This window comes from Podarcis cretensis (genome assembly GCF_951804945.1).
Source record: "Podarcis cretensis genome assembly, chromosome: 5".
Taxonomy (NCBI): Eukaryota; Metazoa; Chordata; class Lepidosauria; order Squamata; family Lacertidae; genus Podarcis; species Podarcis cretensis.
Window position 1 is genome coordinate 88,059,750 of NC_137174.1, and position 13,358 is coordinate 88,073,107.

Sequence of the window (13,358 nt, forward strand, 5' to 3'; positions counted from 1 at the left end):
AGAGATTGTTCTAAGACAGGGCGAAAGTTGTTTTCAGAGCAGTCTAGGCGCTCCTTTACTATTCTAACCCTCCTTTACTAGTCCTAAAATGTTGTTTGTGCTTGCCTTCACCCTTTCATTGCCAGTTTCAGATAACGGTGAGGCTCAACAGATTTGAAAGAGAACGTTTCCACTGATTCTTTCTAAGGTTCATTTTCACTGATGACCGCCTTCAAGCTGCCTCTCCTAATATCCCCCTGGAAATTATACAAATGTCTTCTCAGAAGTAGCACAGCATGATCACCAGCTGTGGGCCTAGCCTCCAGCAGGTTCACACCGACAATATGCAAATGGGAGAGTTGCAAATAATATATGCAGGCTAGCTGGGTCCCTCAAGCCTGGATTGCAGACATTATGTGTGCAGTCCTCTGGGCTGATGGCATTGTACATTGCTGTTCTATAAAGCAAATTTCTAAAATACGCATCTTACATCTTTGCTCTTACAGTAGTGCAGTGCTAAGCTCTGATGATCTGTGAATTGCATTGCACATCTGGGAATTATTATTATTATTATTATTATTATTATTATTATTATTATACTATATAAGTATATTTTTAAGATAATGTAATTCCTAAGGAGAATACCCACGTTGGAGCAATAAAGCTGAGAAATGCTTACAAAAAAAGAAAAGCAATATTGTCAGGGTTAAGTGGATCTCTTGTAGGTAAGCAATGTCCCCCCTCAAAATTTTCAAACATGCTAGAATTACATTTTGCGTCTTGGATTCTCACAACCCTTTAATATAAAGCCTTATTTTCATATTTATTTTTAGCCCCTTTATCATTAATCTTCCAACAACTCTTCATTATATGACTCAAGACACTTTAGCAACCATCCAACATTGAAAACGTTGCCCCCCTTACTCCTGGTCTGAATCGGGGTACTCAAAGGGAATCATAACACACATACCATTTTGTATTCCTGTCTCTTTTTTGCTCTTTCAGGTGTGGCGGCCATTTTGTGTTCATGCCTAAGCCCCATGGCAGCCATATTGTGACCGGCGCCCAAAGCATTTTCTCAAAATTTCAAATAGGTGCACTGGCCTAAAGCGGTAGGCAGCCTCTGCTGTTGTGCAAGCCTGTACCGCGTTGGAATGAGCGGCCTGTCAAAAGCAATTCAAAGCATGCCATTCAAAGCAATTAGAACATAGTCCTATACAAGATAAATAAAAGGGGCATTTTCCTGCCATAACTGCTTACAGAGAGATCGATACCCAGTCATTCATTTCTCTCTCGTGATATGCCCTCCCAAGGCAGTTCACAAAATAGCTAAAATCATAAAATTCATCCAAACGTAACGAGAAAATCACAATATTTGCTAAAACACAAAAGCCTCATGTGGTATAACCCCATCAGAAGTTTAAAGCACTACAGATACTAAATTAGTAAGTGAAAACTGAGACGTAAAAGAAAGCAGCAGTTTAAATGCAAAGCATTGAAGGAGTAGTTTTAAAAATCAGGTTAAAAATAGGTTTTTAGGAGTGTTTGAAAACCAGCCCATACCATGCCTGCCTAGGTAGGGATTCCATAGGCATTTCACAAAATGTAGGAAGGTCAGTAGAAGGAGGGGGGTGGGATATAAGGACTCAAGGGGTCCTTAGGGTATCCTGGACCCAAGTTGTTCAAGGCTTTGTATATTGCCTCAAGAACCTTAACAGAGGGGAACCTTAACATGGAGCAATGCTTCCAAACTACAAGAAAGAAGATTCCACCTAAACATTAGGAAGAACTTCCTGACAGTAAGAGCTATTCGACAGTGGAATTTGCTGCCAAGGAGTGTGGTGGAGTCTCCTTCTTTGAGGTCTTTAAGCAGAGGCTTGACAACCATATGTCAGGAGTGCTCTGATGGTGTTTCCTGCTTGGCAGGGGGTTGGACTCGATGGCCCTTGTGGTCTCTTCCAACTCTATGATTCTATGATTCTACCGCCTTTCACCATAGGCAAGCTCCCCAAAGTGCAATCTTAGAAACTTGCATTATATTGAAAAATAGCAAAGCCGTTCTGGTGAAAAACAACACAAACATTCTAGATTCAGGTAGGTAGCCGTGTTGGTCTGACGCAGTCGAAATTTTTTTAAAAATTGTCCAGTAGCACCTTAGAGACCAATTAAGTTTGTTATACACAGAACAAAGTTAGCTGGTCTCTAAGGCGCTACTGGACAATTTTTTTTCAACACAAACATTGTTTTCCAGAAAGAGTAAGGAAATTTAGCAAGGTGTCCAAGGGCACGAGAACGTGTACACACAAGGAGCATTAAAAATGCACAATCCATGGGTATGGATTCTTCAGGATTTTTCACATTCCACCCTAAATTGGCAGCTTAAACTGTTAACAAATAAGGGCAGTCCAGTAGCACAAGGAAATATTCATAGCAATGTATGTGCTCTCATGAAAGAGGAGGAGGAGGAAGCCACATGCAAAATAATAATTCCTTTTAGTGCTGGGAAATGTAATATTCCCTCAATCGATAGGTAATGTTGAGAGAAGACATTTGGGCAGCGTATCGCCAAATGGATAGAAGCCACACATTTATCGTATAAAAGCACTGGAAAGGCTTTTCGTTTGCGTTCTCCATTTGCCGCTGCTTTTTATTTTATTTTTTTGGTGAGAACCTGTTTACATCCAAGACTCTCTCTGGGTAAATTGGCGGAACGTGTTGCTGCTTACAACCCGTAGGTGGGTGACAGGGCCGTGGGCCGGATTATTTCACCTCAGTGACTGTGACTTGCGTCTTTGCACACTTGCCACCGTGCTCAGAGCGACGGCGCTCGAGTTTGTGTGAATGGAGAGAGGCAAAGAGGCCTTGTTCCCAGTTAAAGCGGCCGATACTTTTGACTGCCTCCCAGAGCAACTGCGTAACGTAAAGGCAACTGCAAGTCTGAGCTGTAAGAAAGCGGCGCGTGTGCTAAGATCGCTTTTTAATAAGTAGGAAGCATGCAGCCACATACTCTTCTTTTATTATTTATTTAAGCAGAAGCTGCGACCGAGGGGTCGTGTTTGAGGTGCATCTTCTCCCTGCTTTCACCGCCCCCCTCTCTTGTTTGCAGAACACTCAAGCACATTTATCGCTGGTGTGTTGTTTTTTTGCTGTTAGCCTTAGCAACGTGGATATAAAAACAGCAACAACTGAAGTAATACCACAATAAACGGCAAACAGTACAATTAACATCACTGAACTGTTACAGCATTCCCAAGGCCGATTGCATGAAGCTCACAACACCACCTCTTGCCTCCTGTCGCTCATGCCGTAATTAATTGGTCAGTTGTTAAAAGAGCCACAAGGCTCCCTTGTCTGTTTTGCTACCAAATACCTCAAGGAATGTCACGAGTGGCACTATTTGTCAAAAAAAGTAGGTCTCAATTTGGCAGAGGAACGTGCATATCTTGCTCACGTTATCGGCTTGCTCTTGCTCATTGATAAAGATATTTTTATCTTAGGATATTGATCAGAGCTGCAGTTGTTAGTTACTTATCTCTCTCTTGAATAGGTGTTTGTCTGGCAATCAACTGCAACTCAGAGCGAGATAATATCACTTCCTCCTCAAGAACCATTTTGTTATATAAGTGCCCCCTTTCTCGTTTTTATGAGTGCTATTTTTTGCCTTAGTATTGAGTGTAGGCTCCACGTGTAGTCTTTCACCAGGAGTGATGGCCAGTATTGATCCCAGCTCTGATCTGCTGCTGGTGGTGTTCATGTGGTTTTTGCCTCTTTAACGCAAACGTCTCTCCCTCCGCTTTGTTTGGCTGCTTTGAGGAGAAGTCAGAAATGAGAGCAATTAGTTTTATACCGCTCTGCTGATATGCAAAGTTTTAAAAGGTGTTAAGTTACTAAGTTGTGCAACACTTCTCTGCAGTAGAAATTAGGACTGGGGGGGTGTATTAAGATGTTGATAGTCACACCATGGACGCGGGTGGCGCTGTGGGTTAAACCACAGAGCCTAGGACTTGCCGATCAGATGGTCGGCAGTTCGAATCCCCGCGACGGGGTGAGCTCCCGTAGCTCGGTCCCTGCTCCTGCCAACCTAGCAGTTCGAAAGCACGTCAAAGTGCAAGTAGATTAATAGGTACCGCTCTGGCGGGAAGGTAAACGGCATTTCCGTGCGCTGCTCTGGTTCACCAGAAGCGGCTTGGTCATGCTGGCCACATGTACGCCAGCTCCCTCGGCCAATAAAGCGAGATCAGCGCCGCAACCCCCGAGTCCGTCACGACTGGACCTAATGGTCAGGGGTCCCTTTACCTTTACCTTTTAGTCACACCATGCAAGCACAGGGCTTGTTCAGGATGAAGAGCTAAGTATCTTGTGTGGAGAGAGAGAGAGAAAGAAAAAAAGAGAGCGCGCGCGTGAGAGAGAGCGCATGCTTCTAGTCTTTAAGGCTGTTTTCTTTCGGACCATTGTTCCATCTAGCTCAATATTGTCTGCTCTGACTGGTAGTGTCGCTCCAGAGTTTAAGCCAGAAGTCTGTCCCTGCGCTAACTGGAGATGCCAGGGTTGAGTCGTGGACCCTGTGCATGAAAAGCAGGAGCTGTAGCTCTCCCCCATAGTTGTGCTGTTCCTGGATTCCATAGGGATTCTATTTTATATAATTTCAGGCACAATCATTGCAAACTTGTTGCATAATACAGACATAGGGTGCATTGAAGGGGGAGAGAGAGTGAGCAAAGCAAATTGTCCCTGTTTGCTTTTCCAAATGATTGCAAGCTACTTGCAAAGCAGTTGTCCTGAGGTGACACAAAGCAATAGAACATGGGTGAGGGGAGGAAGGGCGATAACCTGCCTCTTTCTCACTTTGCACTTACCTGCAGCACAAAAACAAAGAGGGCTAGCTTTAAAAGAAACAAGCCCACCCCCACCCCACCCCCCCACCCCCGTGGCAAATTTGCGTAGACGTGAATGGGCTTTTGGCACTTTCCCATGCATGCAGATGGCACTGCAAGGTTTGTTTTGTTGCCGTAATTGCCTGATGATCATGCTTTTAGCGTGCGACAGTGAGGGCGTGTGGCGGTGCAATTGGCAGGCGCGCTTTCAGACGTAAACAAACCGAACGAAGAAGACAAACTTGGTGCTGTACTTTTCCTGAGCCTAGTAGCCATTCTCAGCTATGCCTTTTCCCCATCAGCCGTCATGGAAGTCGAAAACCAAGCAAGAGAGTCATGCGTTACAACAGGTGACCTTTTCTATTACCAAAGCTCCAATAAAACAGGAGTGGAGGTCATGAGGAATAGTGCGGAATGGTCTAGCATAATAAGTAATTGGTGATTGTGCTGGTCGGCACAACAGAAATCCCACACGATTTATCCATGGTGGAGCGCAGATCAGGGCTGGCTGAACATCAAAGCAGGGGCAATATGAAATGAACACCCCAAGTTAGTGTTGCCCTGAGGAGCAACGACCCCCAAAGAGGGGGTCTCTTTGCTCTTCCCTGATTGTTCTGAGCTGCACTGGTTTCACTGATTTTCCAAACCTGGACTTGTGGTTTAACTTTCTCTAGAATAACCATGAGTTATAAAGGTTTGTCTGAGAGAGCCCAGAAACCACAAGCCCATGCTCGAACGATGGGCTAAGCCAAATCATGGTTTAGCAGAACAACTGGAGAAGAGTGGTGGCTACAATCTCCTCTGCCAGGGCTAGATGAGTCTGGCCACAGTGATCCATTCACAGATGACCTCAAAGCTGGGACTGTCGTGGAAGTTGTGGCTGGTGCAGAATGCAGTGGCACAGCTGTTGTGTGGTACAGCCTGCCAGGAACACCTTTGTTCAAAAAACATCGCTGGCTGCCTGTTTGCTAACAAGCCAGATTCAGCATACTTATAATATTGACATGCACCTAGCAGCTTGGAACCACAACATTCTGTTGCATCTCCTGTTCAGCAGAGAGAGTTCTTTACACCGAAGCAAATCTGAATCTCTGCGGTGTTAAGAGAAGATGGTCATATCCCACCAAAGAGACTGTAGCTTTTAAATCCAGGGCTTAAGCAACAGGTGACACGTCATAGCACTTCACCGTTAAAATTTAAAATATTGACTACTTGCTCCCTAAATTGTTGAAAAGTGGTTTGTTATTTACAAAGGTTGTTGCAAAATCCCTGTTGGCTTTTTCTGCCACCTAAATCTGAATACCCCGTGCCAGGCATTTATGCAGATTCATATTTTCTCCCACTTAGTGATTCATATTCACTGAGTCATAGCTTCCCTGTGTTTTATTAGCTTGAATTGGTGAAATCTCAGTAGCAATCTTAATAATGATATCAGTAAGTGCACCCGAGAGAAACTTTTTTACATTGTTTTCCTACCTGTCTTGTGTACGTAGGAGGGCAACTCTACTCACTTTGCAACTCTTTGGATGGAAGGAGTAATTCATCAATTGCTATCTTAAAAATGAATAATGCCTGCTATGATACATGTATTGTGTGTGTCAAGTACACATTTACTCCCTGTTTGTAATTATGGCAATTATGTGTGGATTTCACATGCAGATTACTGATGATTTCATTGCAACATTATCTGACAAATAAACACTGCAGTGAATGGGACCAGGGACTGGGGAAACTATTTAATCTTCCTTGCTTTGAGTCTCCCATAGGTCATGCTGTCTGGTATAACTTGTGGCTGGCTCTCATTGCAGCATTGCACATGAACGGACAGAGATTTTGTTCCAAGCTCTGCCAATGCATGATTACCATCACAGGACATCACAATCACCCTTCCATCTGACAGGAAAACCCTGAGTCAGCTTTAGACAACTCATATCCCATCTATTGAATCACTGTAATAAATGTCCTGTCTTTTGTATAAGGGGTTTTCCACTGTCCCTGCAGAAAGTCGGGTCTGATTGTTGGTTGCTACATGTAAGATAAATGACTGAAAAGCAACTTTTATTGATAACGAGGGATTGCCCCAAACATTGCTTTTACTGCTAGAAGCCTTTTGGGACATACAGTAGACGCTCAGGTTGCGAACGTGATCCGTGCGGGCTGCACATTCGCAACCCGCTGTGTTCACAACCTGCGTCTGCACATGCACGGGTTGCGATTCTGTGCATGCACGACCGCCGAAACCGGGAAGTAACCCGTTCCAGTACTTCTGGGTTTTGGCGGTCCATAACCTGAAAAAACGCAACCTGAAGCGGCTGTAACCCGAAGTATGACTATATATCTGGTACATGCCCAAGAGGAAATGCATACAAGACACAAGATTTACCCACCCGGGAAGAATGGCAGATGAAGTTGATGGACTATATGGAAATGACTGGCAGAATCCGAGACCAGGGAGAAGAGTCGGTGGAAGAAGATTGGAAAAAAATTAAAGATTATTTACAGAAATATTGTAAAATTAATGAGCTTTAGAAAAATGGTGGAATGAAGTTATATGGCTTTGGCAGAAATGTTATAAGGAATTAGGTACAGATAGATTGTTAATGTATTAAAGGGAAAAAATAAGGTTAGAATATGTTAAGATTAATTATAGGACAGAAAACAGAGGAAGATGGAAAGGAATTGCTGAAACAGTTAATTGAAGTGGAATACAAAAAGGGAGGCATGAGGAAGTCAATGAAACAAGTGAATGAAAGATAAGATTGAAAATATTGGAAGTGTTTTTAATTGTTCTTCTTTTGTTTTGTTAATTCAATCTTTTATGTAGTGTTTTTGTTATTGTTTTTGTATTGTATTATATCGATTTGTTTAATTCTTTTTTCTTTCTTTTTGTAATCTTTAAACTCTTAATAAATATTATTTTTTAAAAAAAAAACAAGATGAAATGCATGCAAGCCCTGGCATGATGCTCCATGATACAGCCACCCTATGCCCAGTTTTATAAAATGCAGGGTACAACTTTATACAGTTTGCTTGTTCGTATGCCTCACAACAGCAAAGTTGTCTGGGCAGTTTACCGTCGTAATGAAAAAACATTAAAATTAAATGATAAGCTACCACCCTTTCAGTTACTTTGTGGTTTTTTAAGTATAATTCCTGTGCGCACACATGTTTTTGGCATGCACATGGGTTGCTGCCGCAGAGCCTCTGCGAGGAAGTAAAGCAGACATTTTATAAATAAATAGTAGGTGGATAAGTTGTGCAGCTTTCTATAAAGTATTATTTCCAATTTTCAGCAGAAACTGGTCATCTTTCCTTGTCTCTGTTTCACAGCATTTACCACCACCCCCGGTATTTGGGAATCAAAAGTTTCCGAGATACCTAGCTACTAGCCGTTGTGCGTGTGTGTGTGTGTCTGGACCTGATCCCTGAGCAATCTTTTTGTTGTTGTTGTTGTTTGTTCCCCAAAGGTGTACAAGGGAGACGAGACGACGTTCCAAATCTCAGGCCTTCAGACGAACACAGACTACCGATTCCGTGTGTGTGTTTGCCGCCGGTGCTTGGATACCTCACAAGAACTTAACGGACCTTTCAGCCCATCTGTTGCCTTTCTGCTCCAGCGGAGGGAGCTGATGCTCACGGGGGAAATGGGGAGGATAGATGACGCAAAGACGAAAAGTATGATGCCTTCGGACGAACAGTTTGCCGCCCTCCTAGTCCTCGGCTTTGCCAGCGTCTCCATCTTATTTGCCTTTATATTACAGTATTTGTTTATGAAGTAAAGAGTCCCATTACAAAGGTATCATTTTAACTAATGCTACGCATTATCCACATGTTTTATTCAGATATTCCTCTTATTTTATTTTCTCCTTCTCTCTTTTCCCCCCCAGTGGTGTTTTCCAATACATTTTATACATTTTTCCTGGATTAATGTGGGAAGGGGTGGGCATAGGGATAAAGCCCTATTTAGGAAATACTGGGAGTTCGGGTGTTCCTTTTCGAAACTCAGAAGACTAGGAAGTGGTCAGAAATATCCAGGGCAGATACCAAAAGCAAGTAGCCTGGTTTGTTTTTTGCCTTTTTTATTTTTATTTTTTAAAAATAATCTATTCTGTGTTTGTTACTTTGCTTTCAATGGATTCAGAAATGTAACCAATTTGCCTTCACTTTCTTGGGGTTATTTTCGTTTTTGTTTTGCTAATATCATTGCAGTCTTTTAAGTTGCAAGTTTTATTACATTAGAATAACTGCTTTCCGCTCTTCCGCATCTACAAGCCTTAATCACCAAGTATAGCATTGCGGTTAGAATGTGGCGTTCGGCGATACACAGTGTTGGACAAAAACAGTAATTAATCAACTTTGCATACAATGATATCCACTACATTCTTCTCCTCCTTCCCTCACCCCTTCCTCTCTTTTTTTCCCCTTTCTTTCTACATTGTTAAAAAAAAAAATTAAACTCCGCTACATTATCAACTATATATTTAGCACATTTCAATCCAAATAATTTATCCTGCAACATGAAGTTCATTTTAAAAAATAATAATAATCTCTTTATTCCAGTTGTTTGCGCACTATGAGCTGCCTGCATAACAGATCCGATAACCAGATAGCTTTATAAGTGACAAAGCATTACAGTCCCTACCATTTCTTTATTTTATTTTATAGCGGTAATTTTAAGAGGGCATTGTGCAATAGTTACTCCCATGTCCAGCTGGTCTTTTTTTAAAAAAAGAAAAAGAAAAAATAAAGCTGCTTTTAACTTGTTTGCCTTTGTATATACTCTTAATCCAATCACTAGATATATTCACCTTGATTTATATGTTTAGAACTGGCGAGAGAGAGCTTGCTGCCTTTGCTATTTATATTAAGTATTATTACCTTTTTGACGTTAAGTAATTGTTCAGTCAGCCACTTAAGAGGGGAGGAAAGAGACGCCCATCTGTGTTGGGGAAACCTGGGAATGAGGCCTCCTCGGACGCATAATTTGAGTGTGAGCCATTGCAGAGCGTCACACCCTGCTCCTCTCCCAGGAAGCGCCTGCCACGACGAAACGCGGGATGTGACTTTGGCGCATTGCAAGATGTCCTCTAGCCCCACTCAACTTCTCGAGGCTGCTGCTTCCTGGGTGATGGTTTCGGGGCACACATACTGCACCACCCATGTTGCAGTAAGTAGGGAGAAACAGAAAAAGAGAAGGCAGGGCGGCCGCTATCTTCAGTGTGCATCCCATAATATCTCAGTCCAGCCTTAAGCTTGTGCTCTTCCCACAGCAAATGTGACCCATTGCAAGAGCCAACGTCAGGGTTGTGTTTTTTTCTTTTCTTTTCTTCCTCTCGGAACATTGTCTTTACATCGCTGGCCCTGATGGGCATGTCTATCCAGTCCATCAAAATCCTTGATATATGAATCATTGGCTTATTTACACAATATCAATGTTGTCCAAGTGCCTCAGGGATATTGATAGGCAGGAGGGGCAAGTGGATTCCAAAAGGGCCTAGCAGACACAGGGCCAGGAACTTTGCCCTTGTAAACACGGCCCCGAGTCGCAGCGGACTCGAGTTGCGTTTCTGCAGCGCTTGCACAGGGCAGACAACTGCCTCGCGACTCCTGGCCGGGCAGGGCAGCTGTCGGAGAAGTTCCAACACTTTGTATACCCCTGCTTTTTAAAAGGAGAAAACAAACAGAAATAATCATTTTGTATATTTTTGCTGTCTTTGGTATGGCTTGGCTCTTCTGTCCTCTATGTTAGCTACGACGCAGTGTCCCTGTAGTAGCATATATTCCCATAACCAAAGTAATGGGGGAACCAACATTATTTTTGATCTAGGTTTATTTATACTATATACTGCATACAGTACTTTAAATGCCAATTACAGTGCAATCTTATTATTTATTGTAAAAAAATAAAATAAATAAAAAGTGTACTTATGTACTAAATTTCCCCCGCCCCCTTCCTTTGTAGCATGTTATATTTTCAATTTTATTTTATTTTATTGTCAGTTTTTGTTTTATATAAGTGTAGGTTTACCGACATCAGCATTCCTAGGATTATTAACCTTCTTACACTTTTACTTGTGCATTTTTGGAAAAAAAAATAATGGGAGTGTCTTAGTATATTAATTGCCAAAAAGAATGAACCCCTCCCCTCCGATATGGGGCCTGATAAGCCAAGCATCTTGCTGTGGAATGGCTTTGAAACTGAATTATCTGTGGGGTTTTGTCTAGTATCAGAGCTTGTCGAATTATACGCTTGATCAACGACCGAAATGTTTACATGTAGCCAAAACTAAAGTGAAACGAAAAATATGACCATCTCTTGGAAGGACATTCTAAGGTTTGACGAATTATTCTTTGTGCCTCTCTAGATGTAGCAAACTAGTACAGAGGTTCTGTATCTTGTTATTGACTATCGTTAGTTTATAAATTTGCCTAGAAAACTAATGGTATTGAGCTTAACTTGCCTCTTTCTCTTCCCCACTTCCTTTGGCCAAAGTCAATGGCTTGTCAAATGTTCCTAGTGGTGTTTATATGTGTGTGTTTTAATTTAAATTTATTTCTTGTATGAAATTTGGGTGACCACAAATATAAGTTCCGGACATGTTGTTTTGGTGAAATTCTGTCTGTTTAAGGGGAGGGGGAAGTGCCCCTTCTAGAAAAAGTAAGTTGTGCATAAATTTCATTGAACTTAACGGGAGAAGCAAGTCCTGGGATGTTGGGGTCCCATGGTTTCTAATGTCTAAGCAATGTATCGCCCTTGGTCTTCGCTGTAGCTAACTTTTATCTGGAGTGGGGCCAGCTGGTTTTGAAAGCTGATCATTGGGAAAGCCACAATTTTGTAGAGGTCCCTTCCCCACCCCCCACTCTTCCTCCTCCACCCCCCACAACCCCACAAAAAAAAACTGGTTCACTACAGCAAAAATCTCCTAACACCTTTAAAACTGAGTGGGAAACAAACTACTGTAAACTTTGTAAAGGCGCTCTAGAAATTGAGATTTATACATTTTGAGTGTTTAAAAATGAAAGATATGGAATTGTAGTTTTACATAAGGTTGAATAAATGTGACGAGGAGGGAAGTCTGTAACACTTTATTATCGAGAAAGTATTTAAAATAATTTGTTACGTATTTTTATTGTAGTTTCGAAAATCAAATGTCTCTTCCTTAGCCCTCTCCCCCCTTCCACACACACTGCCATGATCCATGAAATACCGTGGGGTGACATGTATGGTTCTCTTTGCAAACACTGCCATTTACGCCATAGGGATTGACTAGAACTAACCTCTCTGATGCAGATGTAGAATAAAAGTGTTGCAAATCCAAATCATTCCTGATTCTGCCTCCGTAAACAGCAGACTTGTTTCTGCTGATGGCTTTGTTATATTTCCTTATACTGTACATCTGTCCCGGCCCAAAATCAGTCTCAGCTGTGTACAGGCAAGCTCCCCATTCCCAATCCTGTAGACTTTAAAAGAAATTGTAAAAATAAAAAAATAAAAAAATGCAAAGTGGGGAAAGTATTTTAAGAAACTATTTAAGAGGAAAAGAAACATTTTTATATTATCTGCCTTTGTCCTTTATGAACTTGAAATGTTGTAGTTTTCTAATCCTGTTTTCGTCAGCAACAGTAAATCAGTATTCACTGTTATCATGGGAAAAGTGCCCTAAATTGAATGTTTCCTAACATTATCCTTGCACAATTCTTTAAATTGAAAAAATAAATAAATGATAATAATAAAAGGGTTGGTTTTTCTTTTGGGTTTTTTTTTTTGTTTTTTTACCTCACTAATAGGACATATACATTCCAAGCTTTTCAACTCTTGAGAGAAATAATCATAAGTTTTCTTGTATTGTAAATTTAACTGTTTCATACGCATTGTATTAAAACTGCCATATCGATTTTAATGTATAGATTTTTGCAAATATTACGCTATGTATGTATCTGTATCTGTAGTGTATATGTAATATATTTATGCCCAATAAATGTTTTAATTCTTTATTGATAGCAAGATTCCTTTTTCTGTGGCTGGTAGCCACCAATAGCCTTTTGAGTAGGTTGCAGTGGCAGTGAGAAGGGCCAAGTCTATTGGGCTGCGGTCAGCAGCAGCCTTTGAGGCCAGTCCTGTTCATCTTGCTAAGTGGAGAACTTGATCCATCTCCTTCCCTCCCATTGTGTAAGTCTCAAGGTGTTAAAAACTTGTCAAGGAGCTCATCTTCTACAGATTCAATGGAGTGTTGATTCTAATCTCCTCCCGTGTGTAGCGAAAGACAGTAGGGGGCTGCTGTAGACCCTACGTTGCATCCTTTATGTCAATATAGAGCAGGCAACAATGTGGAAATTGACTGAAAAGATAAGAAACGGAATGGATCTTACTCATGCCTGGCTCCCTGGGAGGTAGCTTTCACAAGGAAACAACCTGGGGGGGGGGGTGAATGCTTATGAGCAATCAAGGCCGTCTAAACAAATGTCTGTTTTCAGGATCAAATTTAGCACTTTGAACATCACTGT

At 41.6% G+C, this 13,358-nt stretch overlaps 1 protein-coding gene across 2 annotated transcripts in view; it reads left to right on the top strand.

The window, feature by feature from the left end:
* The window catches only part of FNDC3B (fibronectin type III domain containing 3B), a 278,029-nt gene extending 265,181 nt beyond the window's left edge, over window positions 1–12,848 (top strand). For both annotated transcript variants that reach the window (XM_079977640.1, XM_079977641.1), the window contains one exon: window positions 8,321–12,848. In XM_079977640.1, the coding sequence (XP_079833766.1) occupies window positions 8,321–8,632 (312 nt within the window). In that variant the 3' untranslated portion in view covers window positions 8,633–12,848. The remainder of the gene's footprint in view (window positions 1–8,320) is intronic.
* Window positions 12,849–13,358: the final 510 nt, after the last annotated feature.